The sequence below is a fragment of the Danio rerio genome, chromosome 14, assembly GCF_052040795.2.
Source record: "Danio rerio strain M-AB ecotype USA chromosome 14, GRCz13ab, whole genome shotgun sequence".
NCBI classification, from domain to species: Eukaryota; Metazoa; Chordata; class Actinopteri; order Cypriniformes; family Danionidae; genus Danio; species Danio rerio.
Window position 1 is genome coordinate 10,011,802 of NC_141034.1, and position 17,207 is coordinate 10,029,008.

The following is a 17,207-nucleotide window of genomic DNA, read 5'->3' on the forward strand; positions in this document are numbered from 1 at the left end:
ACAGATACAACACTAAAAATGTACTCTAGAGAAATAAAAGTACACATTTTAAAGCTACTTAAGTATATTTTCTGAGAAAACCTACTCAATCACAGTAGTTTGAGTATTTGTAATTTGTAACTTTACACCACTGACAATGATTAATAGGATTTTTTTTTTAAATGCGCATAAAAAAATGGTCGTATAAGCATATCTGATAACAAAAATGGGTGCAGTGGGACGGCATTAATGGACAAACTAATGAACCGACCACATTGGAAAACATGTGAAATAAAATAACTAAAGTCTGTTAAAAACAAAGTCTCACTGGCCTGAACTGTCTTTTTATTTCTGGACCGTTTATCAGAAACTGACGAATTTGTTTTCTTTGACTCGCCGGATGGAAACCGTGCTTTAATTTCAAACGTTTTATGCCATACGGTTTTGCGCCTAAGTTTGATTTGCATCTTTAAATGTAAATATGGCCAGTTTGAAACGTTTAAGGCTCCCATAATGCTGTTGTCATGTCAGTCAACGCTTAAAATGTTTCCATATTTATTTGAAAACTTGCCTGTGTAAATGTTTCCTGAAAGAAGCGCAAAAGACTGGGTTGAGGATCCGAGCGGCCGTTGATTGTAATTGTGAACAGGTGCGGGTTATTAAAAGCCCAGTGAGAGTGATCTGTGTGTGGCTGGAAGGGAAGAACCCAGGGGACGCGTAACATCAGGTTACTTGAAAATAACAGGCAGGTGTGTGGAGGAAGCGCTGCGACTGAAGTCTGCGTGAAGGCAGAAGAGTTGGAAAACTTTTTTTTTTCTTTTTGTAGGGGCCAAGTTCTTAATTCTAGTTCTAAATTCTGATAATATTAAATAATACCCTGCTGAAAAATCCAGCTTAAACCAGCCTAGGCTGGTTGGCTGGTTTTAGCTGGTCAACCAGGCTGGTTTTAGAGGGGTTTTGGCCACTTCCAGGCTGGTTTTCAGCCATTTCCAGCCTGGTCTTAGCTGGTTAGGCTGGGAGATGACCAGCTAAAACCAGCTTGACCAGCCTAGCCAGGCTGGGAGCCCAGCCAAAACCAGCTATGTCCAGCTTAAACCAGGCTGGTCAAGCTGGTTTTAGCTGGATTTAGCTGGTCATTTTCCAGCCTGACCAGTTAAGACCAGGCTGAAAATGGCTGGAAACCAACCTGGAAATGGCCAAAACCCCTCTAAAACCAGCCTGGTCGACCAGCTAAAACGAGCCAACCAGCCTAGGCTGGTTTAAGCTTGATTTTTTAGCAGGGTAATCAAACCACACTTAAGTTGAACTTGAATTTACTTGGTGAATTTGAATGTTATTTTAATTTTTTTTAGTTTTTTTAGTTTTTTTTGTATTTTTAATTTTTAAAGTGTAGAACATTGAGTTCATTCATTCATTTTTTTTTTCTTCTCCTTTGTTCTTTATTCATTAGGGGTCGCCACAGCAGAATGAACTGCCAACTATTCTGGCATATAGCCTATGTTTTATGCAGCGGATGAACATTGAGTTAACTTGTATAATTGAGTATAAAGTATAAAAATCACCTGTAGAAACACACTCTTTTCTCTATATGCACCAAACACTTTCTTATAAACTCCATTTTTCGAAGACTCAATAAGGTAAAACAAATGTTTACTTGTAAATGCATCATAAATCATATTACACTATACTTTAACCTTACCCTGCTAAAAAATCCAGCTTTAACCAGCCTAGGCTGGTTGGCTGGTTTTAGCTGGTCGACCAGGCTGGTTTTAGAGGGGTTTTGGCCACTTCCAGGCTGGTTTCCAGCCATTTCCAGCCTGGTCTTAGCTGGTCAGGCTGGAAAATGACCAGCTAAATCTAGCTAAAACCAGCTTGACCAGCCTGGTTTAAACTGGACATAGCTGGTTTTGGCTGGGCTCCCAGCCTGGCTAGGCTGGTCAAGCTGGTTTTAGCTGGTCATCTCCCAGCCTAACATGCTAAGACCAGGCTGGAAATGGCTGGAAACCAGCCTGGAAGTGGCTAAAACCCCTCTAAAACCAGCCAACCAGCCTAGGCTGGTTTAAGCTGGATTTTTCAGCAGGGTAAATACATCTCTTGCGCAATATCATGCGCAACATTATGTAAAGCACTTGTATATTTTGTCCTATCTGATGTGTATAGTTAACTACTTATATGTATAGTTACATACCACTTTATGTTAGCTTTGTAAAGGTTCATTTATGTTTATGTAGTACTGTGAGGACATTTCTTGTTAACTAAACATATTGCTTGAAGTTCAATTTACTTAAAAAGGTAAATGCAAAACAAAAAATGGCACTTACGTATTTTAAGTAACCAGTTTTTCGCAATTTTTGAGAGGAAAAATACATTTTCAAGTTTCGTGGTCAAAATAGCATTTTGCCTTTGTGATTTTTCAAAATTGGTATATTATTATTGTATTATTCTGATTTAGTTATTTTAATTCAACCAGCAATGTTTTTGTTTTTTACCAGAAATGACACAGGTTCTCCTAAAAGATGGTAAGATGATGTACAAAAGGCATCATTGCGGGAAAAAAAAACATTTCTCAGCTTTTATTTACATTTGAATAAAAGATTTTAAGTCAGAATTTGCCAGAGTATCAATAAAATCTGGCTTGACTCTATGTGTATATATATATTTATACAACAGTTCTGTCTGGTTCTTTAATCTAATTGGCCTAAAGCTGTTTGATATTCAGCCAGTAACAGCACTCGTACCGCCTCTTCACCCTTGTGTATTACTTCGCCCATATACAGCAACAAGCAGAAAACACTCTACAGTTTGACAAATATTCCTGCTGTTGGGCAACATGATGTACTTTTGAAGCTTTTTTTAGTCGAGAATGTAGTTTAGATTGCAACTATGTCTGCGGCCATACTGAGCAGACCAAATACGATTGCCGTTGTCTATCCACAAGATGGCGACAGGAAATAATAAGCCCTTAGAACAGGGGTGTCAAACTCAATTCCTGGAGGGCCGAAGCCCTGCACAGTTTAGTTCCAACCCTACTCCAACACACTTACCTGTAGGTTTCAAACAAGCCTGAAGGACTCAATTAGTTTGATCAGGTGTGTTTAATTAGGGTTGGAACTAAACTGTGCAGAGCTGCGGCCCTTTTTTAACTGAGTTTGACACCTGTGCCTTAGAAGATTAAAGCAGCATAATTTCAAATCATTATTTAACTGGTAAGTGATATACTAAGTGCTATTTTGGGGTTAATTATTGTGATGTTCCAATTGCAACAGAGAAATACAGTAGACTGTAATACTGTGAGGAGATATCTCTGTAGAATGATGGCAATTCACGTCACGTTCAGCCTTATAATCTTAAAATGTGAGCAAAATCAGCTGTTTTGTCATCACTTTAGATATTACGCTAGAGAATCATTCAAACACTGGCTCTAAAGTGACATTGGTGAATTAGTAACGGCTTCTGTTGTTTTGATGTCAGTTGCAGATGTGAAGGAATGGTGCAAGAAAGTAGTTTTTCTTACGAAAGGGTTTTTAGACTCAGTGTTTGATTTTCTTTTTATAAACTTGATTATGCCATCGAATAGTTGTATAAATGCAATATCAAACGAGTAATAGAGCAATATAGCTGTATCAGCACTGGTGGGACACTGCTAATTGTGTGATATTGTTCATTTATATGTACAGTTGAAGTCAGAATTAATAGCCCCCGATTTATTTTTCCCCCAATTTCTATTTCATAGAGAGCAGATTTTTTTTCAACACATTTCGAAACATAATAGTTTTAATAACTAATTTCTAATAAGATTTATTTTATCTTTGCCATGATGACAGTAAATAATATTTGACTATATATTTTTCAAGACACTTCTATACAGCTTAAAGTGACATTTAAAAGCTAAACTAGGTTAATTAGGTTTACTAGGCAGATATTGTATAACGATGGTTTGTTCTGTAGACTATAGAGAAAAAAAAATAGCTTAAAGGGGCTAAGAAATTTGATCTTTAAATGGCTGTTAAAAAATTTAAAACAGCTTTTATTCCAGCCGAAATAAAACAAATAAGACTTTCTGCAGAAGAAAAAATATTATCAGACACACTGTGAAAATTTCCTTGCTCTGTTAAACATAGTTTGGGAAATATTTTTAAAAGAAAAATAAATTCAAAGGGGGGATATTAATTCTGACTTCAACTGTATTTATCTATTTTTTTATTTAGTTTTTTTATTATTATTTAAAACAGCTCCATTTTGTAATTTCAATAATATAAAATGTCTTGTTTCGCACAATTAAAATATCAGCTGATTTGTGCTTTCTATGGACATTTTTTAAACAAAGAAAACTCCCTTTACACCCCACCTCAGATAAAATAAATATCATGGCAAGTAATAGTTTAATAATTGCAGAATTGAAAGCAAGCTTAATGTGCCAAATGGCTCACAAAATGGAGCAGAATTTAAAAATTTTAAATGTATACATTGTGTCAAAAAGTCTGAAAGCGTAACAGGATCTCAATAATAACAAATACAGTAGAGTCATCTGATAAAGTCTGTGAATGTAGTATTTATAGATTCAAACAGACTGATAAACCTTTGCATTTACAAACAGTTTATACAAACATCATTACTGAGATATTCACATTTTAGTACCTGAGCAATTGTAAGCAATTGAAGGTATGCTCATGGTGTTTTGGCAGGATTGCTGTCAGGGACTGTACCCGATTGAGGAAATCATTGGCATTTGAAGAACTGTGCTTTCACTGTGAGCCAGTTTTAAATGATGAGTATCAGTGGAGAATCTGTGGCTGATGGGGAAGCTGTAGCTATGTGGTGACATGAAGGCTGATGCCGTATTTTCATTTTCAGAGGCCCATCCAGATAAAGTGTTGTGAATAGGATGCATGGAAGTACCGGCTGAATTATAGAGCCAGTGGCTCCTACATCTGTCTCCTTTCTTAACCGGGAGGGAAGTCAGCAAGGGAAGATCTAACATGGGTCGCAACCCAGTGTAATTATTGAGGCAAATGCTGCAGTAGGCTCTGTATGCGAGGAAACAGCTTGAAGGGAGTATCTTGCAGCACTGAGGGCTTGAGAAGGCAGTGGGATGGACTGCTTGAGCTGAGGACACTGATGGGGTGATACCACTCGCTGAAGATCCAAAACATCTGCCTGCATGGAAACAGAAAGACTCTAGATCAACAATATCCTTCATCGCTGAGGGAGAAAGAATTATATGTACATTTAATTCAACCTTGTAGCTCCATTGCTAAAGATTTGAAGCCATTAAAGGGACTGTGCCATGAGTATGACTCTAGAATCCCATCCAACACAGCCCTACAATACATTGTAGAAAAAGAGGGTGAGATTTCAGAAATCTGGTTACCATTTTTTAAAAATTATCTTTTAAAGTGTTGTATTTTTAATACGCAAAATCAATATTTTTTGTATGTTAAATAACATGCATTACCCGTTACGTTCCCTGAAGCCTTTGGCAAATGGATTCCTGTCGATCTTCAGTTTTGTTATCTTGAAGACGAAAAAACACAATCAGTTAAACAGTTTGGCAAGAGAAAAATGGAATATTATCAGTCATTCATTCATTTTTCTTCGGCTTAGTGCCTTTTTTGTCAAATGCTGCCACAGCGGAATGAACCACCAACAATCCCAGCATATGTTTTATGCTGCGGATGCCGGAAAACTGGATACTGGAAAACACCCATACATGCTCACACACACACTCATACGTGAAGTTTATTTATAAACAAATTTCGAGAGGATCACGTGCTTATGATTGTTCACAGCTGTTCCAACTTTAGCTAATGACTGATTATCCTATCAGACGATCCTTAACTCACTATAAATAACCAGACTTTTCTCATCTCAATATCTTCGTCTTGAAGAAACCCCCCCACTCAACCCTACTTTCCCTCCTTTCAAACGGGCGTCACGGTGGCCAGCGATTAGCGCTGTTGCCTCACAGCAAGAATGCCCCTGGTTTAATTCCTTTCCAAACCAGACGGCATTTCTGTGCGGAGTTTGCTCGTTCTCTCCGTGGTCGCGTGGGTTTTACCTGGTCCTCCGGTTTCCTCCCACAGTTCAAAAACAAGCACCCTAAACAATTAATCCAAAATATTTTAGCTAAACTCTGAGTACACCTTCTCATCATCCATATCTGACAGTTAGCTACAACAAGCAAGAGGGGGAGTCATCGAGATCTACCTGAGCTCAAACTCCCCTCTCGCCTTGCAACGGGAGGGAGCCCTGGGCTCGAGGATCTTATAAGCTCAGGGCTCTCTCCCAGGACAGCACGCCAAACTAGCTTTATTATCAATCATCAGCTAAGTGTGAACTCTTGAAACTACAGACAATTTTGCTTTCCCAATTCACCTATACCGCATGTCTTTAGACTGCGGGGGAAACCAGAACACCCGGAGGACACCACACGAACATGGGGACAACATGCAAACTCCACACAGAAATGTCAACTGGCACAGCCGAGGCTTAAACCAGGGACCTTCAGTGATTAGCGAAGGCTCTGAATATAAATATTATTAATGCTTTATTATTTTTGTTATTAAATTTGATAGAAAAACTTATTTAGCCTTTTTTAAAGACCTGTTATGTTACACTGCTGCAAGGGTATGGGGATTTGTTTTGTAAAATTATATACATAAACATTTTCCATTGAAATATTCAATAAAATTAAAACAGATTTATGAAAATACAGGAATTAAAAGCTTAAATATATTATTATTATGTGTTAAAGGGCTAGTTCCGCTAAAATGAACATTGTCTTACTATTTACTCACACTCAAGTGGTTTTAAATCTTTATGAGTTTCTTTGTTTAGCTGATCCTAAATATATATTTTAAAGAAAGCTTAAAACCTGTAACCATCGACTTACCATTGGCATTGTAGTGAAAACAAATACTATTAAAGTGGTTACAGGTTTCCAGCTTTCTTCAAAATGTCTTCTTTTGTGTTCAACACAAGAAAGAAAGTAAAACACATTTGGAATGTATAAAGGGTGAGTAAATGATTCATTTTAGGTAACCTATCACTTGATAACATAATAAAAACTTTTATATGAAAAATAAAACTGTTTATTGCACAGGTCTGTTGGTGGTTGAATACTCCAGACACAATTTATCCCATAATATATGTTTTTAAGAATTAGGAGTTTAGTTCAAATAAACAATAATTAAAACACATGCATATAAAAAATTAAAGCATTTATAATAAAGCGACTTTGGACCACAAAACCAGCTTTAAGTCATTTTTGTGATTTTGACATTTATACGGTGCATCCGGAAAGTATTCATAGCGCTTCACTTTTTCCACATTTGTTTATGTTACAGCCTTATTCCAAAATGGATTAAATTCATTTATTTCCCCAAAATTCAACACACAACACCCCATAATGACAATGTGAAAAAAAATTAAATGTAAATTTATTACAAATTAAAAATCTGAAATCACATGTGCATCAGTATTTACAGCCTTTTCTTAATACTTTGTTGATGCACCTTTAGCAGCAATTACAGCCTCAAGTCTTTTTGAATATGATGCCACAAGCTTGGCACACCTGTTTTTGAGAATTTTTTTCCATTCCTATTTGCAGTGCCTCTCAAGCTCTGTCATTTTGTATGGGAAGCGATGGTGTACAGCCATTTTCATATCTCACCAAAGATGTTCAATAGGATTTAGGTCTGGGCTCTGGCTGGGCCACTCAAGGACTTTCACTGAGTTGTTGTGAAGTTGATCCATTGATATTTGGGATTTTGGGACCACTAATCCTGCTGGAAAATGAACTGTCACCCCAGTCTGCGGTCATGAGCTCTCTGAAGCAGGTTTTCATTCAGGATGTCTCTTTACATTGCTGCATTCATGTTTCCCTCTATCCTGACTAATCTTCCAGTTCCTAATGCTGAAAAACCTCCCCACAGCATGATGCTGCCACCACCATGCTTCACTGTAGGGATGGTATTAGCCTGGTGATGAGCGGTGCCTGGGTTACTCCAAAGAGTAAATTTTAGTTTCATCAGACCAGAGAATTTTGTTTCTTATGGTCTGAGAGTCCTTCAGATGCCTTTTGGCAGATTCCAGGTGGTGAGTTGCTTCCGTCTGGCCACTCTACCATACAGGCCTGATTGGTGGATTCCTGCACAGATGGTTGTCGTTCTGTAAGGTTTTCCTCCCTTCACAGAAGAACGCTGGAGCTCAGACAGAGTGACCATCGGGTTATTGATCACCTCCCTGACTAAGGTCTCTCTCCCCTATCACTCATCTTAGATGGCTGGCCAGCTCTAGGAAGAGTCCTGATTGAGGCCACTGTGCTCATTGGAACTTTCAGAGCAGCAGAAATTTATCTGTAACCTTTCCCAGCCTTGTGACTTGAGACAATCCTATATCGGAGGTCTACAGTCAATTCCTTTGTCTTCATGCTTGGTTTGTGCTTTGACATGCACTGTCAACCCTGGGACCTTGTATAGACAGGTGTATGCCTTTTCAAATCATGTCTAATCAACTGAATTTACCACAAGTGAACTCCAATTAAGCTGCTGAAACATCTCAAGAATGATCAATGGAAACAGAATGTACCTGAGCTCAATTTAGAGCTTCACGGCAGAGGAAGTGAATACTCATGTACATGTGATTTTCCAGGTTTTTTATTTTTATTAAATTTGCAACAATTTAAAAAAAATCTTTTTCACATTGTCATTATGGAGTTTTGTGTGTAGAACTTTGAGGAAATAAATTAATTTAATCCATTTTGTAATAAGACTGTAACATAAAAAATGTGGAAAAAGATGCACTGTACTTTGTAGAAATGCTCTAATGCATTTGTTATTTTAAAGTATTTTTATAATATTGCCTGTTTAATGAAAAAATAAAATAAACATTGCAGTTTTTAGCGAATCTTTATTTTGTTTCTTTTAATATTCATTTTCTTTTGGGACAACAGGGAACAACAAAAAATTAGATAAAAATAATTTAAATAAAGATGCTTTCAAGAGTTCACACTTAGCTAATGATTTAGTATAAAGCGAGTTTGGCATGCTGTCCCAGGAGAGAGCCTCATAAAATCCTCAAGCCTGGGGCTCCCACCCGTTTGCAGGGTGACACCTTTATTTAGAGCAGATGACAGATTATAAATGGTTATATAAAGCCGCTGGTTCAGAGCTAGACTGTGGTGCCAATTTAGATTGATCAATTCACTTATGACACATATCTTTAGACTGTGAAGGGAACCGGAAAACCTGGGGGAAACCGACATGGGCACAGGGGGAACATGTAAACGCCACACAGAAACAACAACTGGCCTGTTAAGGACTTGAACTAGTGACATTCTTGCTGTGAGGCAACAGTGCTAACCACTGGGCCACCGTGCCACCCTATAAAGGGAAAGGTACAGGAGTAGGGGTGGAAGGGGGATTCTTCAAGGTGAAAATAACTAAGGTAAGAATTTCTGGTTATTTATAGTGAGTTACAAATCATCTGTTTGGTGAATTACGCGCTATCTAATGCAGGACCAGCTGTGATCAATCATAACCATGTGCTCCTCTCGAGAATTAATTTATGAATAAACATCACTTAGCAATGTAAATTTACCTATATACATTTTTAAATTGGGTGAAACCAAAACAAGCATATTAAAACAATTCTAAATATTAATTTGGGCCAATGACATGATTGGGCGGACTTGATGGTTTTTCAATTGGCTCAACACATTATTTCCAGCCTGATCTCATGAGGAAACATAAGTATTTTACGTTTTGTCAGTTTAGTGAGTAATTCATGTGAATTCGTACAAGTTCAGTCGTGCGAAAATGTACAATTTTAAAAAGGAGGCGTGGCACCCAACCCCACCCCTAACCATCATTGGGTGATGAGCAAATCGTACTAAATTGTACGAATTAGATCATACGAATTCATACGAATTAGCCACTAAATTAAAAAGTTAAGAATTGCTGTGAGATTGCATTGTTATTTCTCATTGAGCCAAAGTTAACAGGCAGTTGCTACAACTGAGAAACAAATCAGTTTTCCTCATTTATTTCATATGTCAGATTTTTTTTACAGTGTGATTATGAACTTAAAAGTAAAGTAAAATACTATTAATGCTGTTAATGGATCCTCATGAAAATCAACCTCACAATGAAAGTTTTCCTGCTGGTTTTAAAATATTCCATGAATTGGCAAGTTACCTGTTGGTTTTGGTACGCTGTGACAGTGGTGAACTGAGTCTCGGGGAAGGAGAAGGTGAACACACCATCCGCTGGGAGTGACAAAAGCCTCTTCGACAGGCATTCAGGAGGACAATGCAGAATAACATGGATCCGTGGCCTGTACTTGTGCATGGACTTCAGGATTATCTGAATATAATTGACACATTTAGCATATGGGCAAAGAGGTGTGTTAATTGCATAATATCATAGACATACTGAAAAAGGGCACTCACATGGCCTCTGTCATCCAGCTCATTGTTGGTGAGTTTGACGCGATCGAAGCTGATGACCTGCCTCATCCAGTTCTCTCCTGAACACGGTGAGTCCGGGTGGACATATAGATGAGGGGGGATACAGGAGTGATCTGTGTTTCCAGCAATCACCCACTGAGAGCTGTGATAAACATACCTAACACAGAAGAAAAGTAAAAGTACTTTATGATTTAGGATTTACTTTTATCCCTTCAATATATTTAATAATTTGAAGCCAGGGTAAACTATACACTGTAAAAAATACTGGATTACACACACTTTATTGATGTTGTCGTTAACAAATTTTAAGAGATTGAACATAAAACTATTAAATATAAAATAAAAATCTCAGTTTCAGCTCATTTTAAATACGCAGTTCAAAAAAGGAGCAAAAATTGTTTTGTTTTTTTACTTTTTTTTTTTGAGTTTCCAAAAGAAAATACATCTATAACTTACATAATCTCTCACACAGAAAGAGACTTACAGATCTAGATCTAGCATATGCTTTGTATTTTCTTCCCTTTAACAACAACAACAACAACTAAAACAGTAAAACATGGGGTGCTACAAATCCTTTAGAAGGTTGCCTTTAAAGAAGAAAATATATATGTATTGATACATAGTATTAAATTTAAAAGTTACAATTTAAGAAAAATCTGGGCATATTAGTGAAATATACTCAATCCATTTACTCCAAGTTAGAAAAAAGTATTCAGTCTGTGTTCTTAATGAAATAGATGACACACAGTTTAAGTCAGAATTATTAGCCCCCCTTTGATTTTAATTTTTTATTTTTTTTTAAATACAGTACATATTTCCCAAATTATGTTTAAGAGAGTAATGACATTTTCACAGTATGTCTGATAATATTTTTTTCTTCTGGAGAAAGTCTTATTAGTTTTATTTTGGCTGTAATAAAAGAAGTTTTAAATTTTTCAAACACCGTTTTAAGGTCAAAATGATTAGCCCCTTTAAGCTATATTTTCAAACATAACGTATTGTCATCATGGCAAGGATAAAATAAATCAGTTATTAGAAATGAGTTATCAAAACTATTATGTTTAGAAATGCGTTGAAAAAAATCTCTTCATTAAACATAAATAGGGGGAAAAAATAAACAGGGGGGTTAATAATTCAGGGGCCTAATAATTCTGACTTCAACTGTATATAGAGTGCACTGTATCAATCCATTCTTCAAATGTAGCTGACTGATTTTCAATCTTTTTTATTTCTTTTTTACTAGCTGCTAGAAGAATGAATAACATTTAAAATTTATTGTTTTTATTAATCCATCCAACTAAATTTATATTACCTTTTGACAACTTTTGATGTTAAGAAATTAAACAAAGTGACTTTTATTGTCACTTTAAGTCATAATTATGTATTTTCATGTAAATTTGTGTAAATTGTGGTACAAATATCAGGAATTGACCTTTTATTTTTAATTATATAAGTAGACTGTCTGCCTAATATCTGCTAAGGGTTTATTTTGATGGTGCTCTAACAGATATTATTCAACTGACTATAAATAACCTAACAATTTATTAATACTCTTGCAAAACAACAGTTGCAAAGTTGTTTAGTTACTTAGCTACAAATATCAAACATGGAAAAAGTAAAACTGAACCAAATGCAATCAGTTGTCTTTCTACATATGGGTGTTTAAAGCATTTATTTGCTATAATATTACATGTTTTGGAAATATATCAATATTTAACCATTTGTGCCAACCTCATTTATACTTTGAAAATCTGTCTGCAGTCTACCTGTATTTCTTTGAGTCCATAGGCATGATGTCCATAGCAATGGAGTATTGCTGTAAAGGGTCCAGATTGTGCACCTTGACTCGAATAGAGGGGAACATTCTCCTGAGGAGATGATAAACAAATTTTCATCACTGACACTGAGACCTCTGACTATAGTGTAATTCAGATTCTGAACAGGTTGATGCTAATCGCCACTAGAGTTGACATATTTGAACATAAAAAGTTAATTATATATTTTTTTGCTTCAGACTATAAAGCTAACAGCTAGAAATAAACAGACATGTTAAAATCTGTGAAACTGGTCATCATACAATTGCTTTTAGTATAAAAGGAAATCACTGTATCATGCATTAAATGAGAAAGAAATAAAAGCATCAAGTATTCTAGAAAAATCCAAATGCACAAAAATATGTACTTTTTTGAGATACAAATGATTTATTGAGCAGGTCTGTACTTGAGTGTGTCATTTGGAGTATAACACCCTTTTTTTCTCTGTATTTCAGTTTATTATACCATTTTATTTGGTGAATTCCAACTTAATTATACAACTAAACTTTTTTTAAATGGGTAAAGTTACATTTAAAAGTAATGTATTGCAATCTTAAATAGATAGTTCGGCCCCCCAAAAAATTACATTTACTTATATACTTACCCTTAACTTGTTCCAAACCTGTTTGAGTTTATTTATTCTGTTAAAAATATAAGAAGGTCATTTTAAAACAAGCTGGAAACCTGTAACCATTAATAGTAGGAAATACAAATATGGTGAAAGTCAATGGTTACAGGTTTTCAGTATTCTTCAAAATATCCTTCTTTATGTTAAACAGAAAGAAACGCCAACGGGTTCGAAACAAGCGAAAGGGAGCAAATTATGACAGAACTTTCAGTTTTGGGTGAACTTTCCCTTTATTTTAATCTAAAGACATAGCATAATACATAATTTACATTACTTTCCCTAAAATGTAACAAATTTAGTTACTTTTTTTAAAATGTCTTAGATTGCAGTACAAGTTACTTTTAAAATATGACTACATTGAAGCAACCCTATAAGATTACCACAGGTATACTCTAATTTCAACTTTACCTAACACCCAACTGTACCTTAAAGTCAATGTACAGTAGTAGGAGACTGTGATGAAACACCAAACATGATATCAAAAGCACGTCACATTTTCAGCGGTAATTTAATGATTTGTTGCAAGGTTAAATTTGATTGTAAACTGTAACAGGCTTAAATTGCCATCTTACCTGCCAACTTTGGTGATAATCATCTCTGTGCCGATTTCGTAAAATCTCTTCCACAGGTCTGACCCTTGAAGATCCACACGAACTTTCCTCACAGCTTCAGCTCCTGCAGGTTTTCTTTCCTTCGCGCTTTTTCTCAGATCTTCACAAGCCATCGAAAAAAATACACAAATGGAAATGCAGAGTTCAATATAAACGATTTAACTGCCGAATATTGCTGTAATGTTTCCCCCTCAAACTATTATGCTGCACTAACCCTGTGCGTCAAATAAAGTTCTTCTCAGTGTGTCACTGTCATACTCCAAGACATCCTGCAAACTCTCATTCTCCCTATTTTCCACCTTCATCTTCTTGCAGCGGTTTCCTGAAGTATGATCCACTTGTCGCGTGATGGACTGCATTCTGACAGGAGTCTTAAAGTTTCCTCAAAGTTCTGATCGACATATCACATCTTTCTCTGCTCTCTTTACATTTTACCTGTTCATTTCTCATCCTCTTAAAGTCTAAACAGTCGAACTCATCGCTTTGCAAATGGGAAGAAGATGCTCTTGCTCTAAACCTTACAGGCACCAGTAAAATCTCAGAGGAGGACTGAAGGGAAATAAATACCAGTCCCAGGAGAACAATAAGAAACAGGTAACTTTTTTTTAACTTAAAGGGATAGTTCACGTATATAAAACTTTACTCACTTAATACTCTTCCTCAAGTAGTTTCAAACCTTTTTCAAACGTGTTTTTCTTCTGTTGAACACCAAATAAGATATTTTGAATAGTGTTAAAACCCTGTAACCATGCATTTCTATAGTAAAAAATATATTTATACTAAGGAAGTCAATGGTTACAGATTTCCAACATTTTCCAAAAGCACTTATTTTATGTTTATCAGGGGAACAAAAGAAACCCAAACAATTTTGTGACAACTCACTGGAAAAAAAAATTGGATAAACATTTTTTAAAGGTAAGTGGTTGTAAACAATTTACATGGACTGAATTTAAACAAATTAAATTTAGGATTGTACAACTTAACGTTCATTTTTAGTTAATTTTAAATAAGTGGTTTGGAGGCAAACATCATTTTTTGAGGGTACTCAACACTGTAAAAATGCTAGATTACAAACAATTAATTCATGTTGTCCCAAATCGATTATCAAATTCAAGTCGATTGAACATCGAACAATTATGTTTTCCCTCCCAAAAATCAAGAATTGTGTTGCTTCAGCTTATTGTATACAAGTAGTTTGAACAAGCAGCAAACAATATTTTTGAGTATAAAATCTGAAAAGCAAAAACAAGTTGTTCGTAAAACAACAATTCCACTTTGAAGCATCAGTTTAACGTTACGACAAATAAAAGTATAAAATTAATTATATTTTTCATATGTCAGCAGTTACTAAACCACAACTGTTTAACAATAAAAATCAACCACAACATTTAGTAATGAAACTTTTCATCAATTTGAATTGACTGTTTTCTGAGATTTATTTAATTCCTCATTGAATAATCACGAGACAATAAATATTTACCATTTTTTACATGCGCATGAACATCCGAATGAATAAGACTTGTTACAAAAGTTATTACAAAAAGTAGGTATTAATCACATTATTAAATACAACATTAACATTTTATTTAAATCACTTTTCTAGTAACCTTTTATCTAAGTAATTTCATTACTCAGTAAGGAATTTAATTGTTTGACTCAATACTACTTAAAATCTCCATAAATCTTAAAGCATAAAGAGATTAAACTCTTTAATTTTTATATTTCACTTGAGTCAAACAGGCCATTTTGGCTTTATTTTATAAACGTAATACTCAAATGGATCTCTCACCCAAATCTGACATTTGTGTCACCATTTACTCTGCTTTAGCTCTACTTGTTCTAAACCTGTTTGGCTTTCTTAATTCTGTTGAACAAAAAAGAAGATACTTTGAAAAAAGCTGGAATCCTGTAACCATTGACATTCATTGTATTTGTTTTAAGGAAGTCAATTGCTACACATTTTCAGTTTTCTTCAGAATATCTTTTGTGTTCAACAGAATAAAGAAACTCATAAAGATTTGGAACCACCTAAGTAAATATTCATTCATGGATGAACCATTGCTTTGAAAATGTTAAACATCAAAACACGAAACGTAATGACATCATATTTTATACATAGCGTGCTAAGCATGTGCAATGTAACCTTCTTTAGTTTAAAAATAAAAGCTTTATGCTAAATATATTTGTGTAACAAACAAATACAGCTACTGGGCTTCTCTGAACTGATTTTTACATAATTTATTCAAAGCATTTAAGGCAAGTAAAATATAAATAAGAAACTATATAATTAAATCTTGAATTTTTTAATGAAAATAAATGAAAAGTCATTCTTCCTGATGGGTTGCAGCTGGCATCCGCTGAGTAGAAAATATGCTGGATAAGTTGGCGGTTCATTCCGCTGTGGCGACCACTAAATAATAGAGGGAGTAAGCCGAAAATAAAATAAATAAATGAATGAAAAGTAATCCCATGCTATACTTTTAGGCAGGTAAGTCATTTAAAATCGCCTCACAGTCAATGTTTTATCCTGCTACGGTCCTCTAGGGGGCAAGGAATGGATAATATTCAAAACCTAAAATGAACAACATTAATGCGCTGTCTTGGCAAATGTATAATAACTGACTATTTTAATGTCTTGTTCTCATATGTTGCTCTCTGTTCAAATAAATAACTAGATAAATAAACAGTCAGAAACTAATCTAAATTATTGCGACAATGTTTTTGTAGCCTACATTTAAGTTGTTAAGTTTATTGAAAACAGTTTATTCATTTTCTTCACTAAAGTTGTTGCATAAATTGTAATGTGTTTTTTATTTATTTGTTTAGCAAATTATCTAACAGTTTTAATTTAATTAAATTAGTTTACTTCACTCAAATATAAGTTAAAGTTCATTGTAGTTAATAGGGACACTGTAAAAAAAAAAGCCCTGCCTTACAGTTTTTAGTTGAATAAAATGAACTTTTTCAATCATCTAAACATAAAACAGTCAATAAAACATTGTAGTAGTAAACCTATTTGACTTTTAGCAGTGTAGGTATGTCTGTGAACTCAAAGCTTGTGTTAATGTACTTAAACCTATTGAGTTGTGGCAGGTACAATGTAAAAAAAAAAAAAAAAAAAAAAATCAAGGCAACAAAAGTTGACTCAACTTTCAACCCATGCACTTGAAAAATGTCCTGAAGTTTGTCGGCTTAAAATGTTAAGCTGAGTCAACTTTTTTTCTTTTTTTTTTACAGTGTAGTGCTGTAGAATGAGAATAAACAATGAAGTAAGTGTTGTTTGTTGTGCTTCGGAACCAGAACAATATATTGTGAAAAATGAGTTTAGTTTTTTGTTATATTGTAATCTAGAGATGTTAATGTCATGTTGATGTTTTAGGGTTACCATTGCTGAGTCTGTGGGTTGAGGATTAGCTGAAAATTGAAATTAGCATTCAGCCATAATACTTAGGGTTAATATGATTTTAATGCTATACACTTAAATGGGTACATTTATTTATGTACATAAAAATTATAACATGTAAACTGTAACTTACAACCCACATTTTGGGTAAAATCTAAACCCCATCTTTGGGAATTAAAAAAGCACTCTGTATTAGACTACCTGACTTATCATGGCAATACATGTTACTGATCTTTTGTTTTAATGAATTCTTTTCTGAGTTGTCATGCATGTAACACTTTATAATAAACATCCTTTAATGAAT

General features: G+C 34.9%; 1 protein-coding gene across 2 annotated transcripts; it reads right to left on the reverse strand.

Moving 5' to 3' along the window:
• Positions 1 to 4,329: 4,329 nt before the first annotated feature.
• On the reverse strand, positions 4,330 to 15,928 carry tbx22 (T-box transcription factor 22). Of its 2 annotated transcripts, XM_087280526.1 has the most exons (8): positions 13,715 to 15,928; positions 13,462 to 13,600; positions 12,214 to 12,315; positions 10,430 to 10,604; positions 10,176 to 10,343; positions 5,435 to 5,493; positions 5,219 to 5,301; positions 4,507 to 5,136 (listed from the first exon to the last, which is right to left on the reverse strand). In XM_087280526.1, exons 1-8 carry the CDS (start codon positions 13,857 to 13,859, stop codon positions 4,673 to 4,675), a joined length of 1,335 nt encoding a protein of 444 aa, XP_087136652.1. In that variant the 5' UTR covers positions 13,860 to 15,928; the 3' UTR covers positions 4,507 to 4,672.
• Positions 15,929 to 17,207: the final 1,279 nt, after the last annotated feature.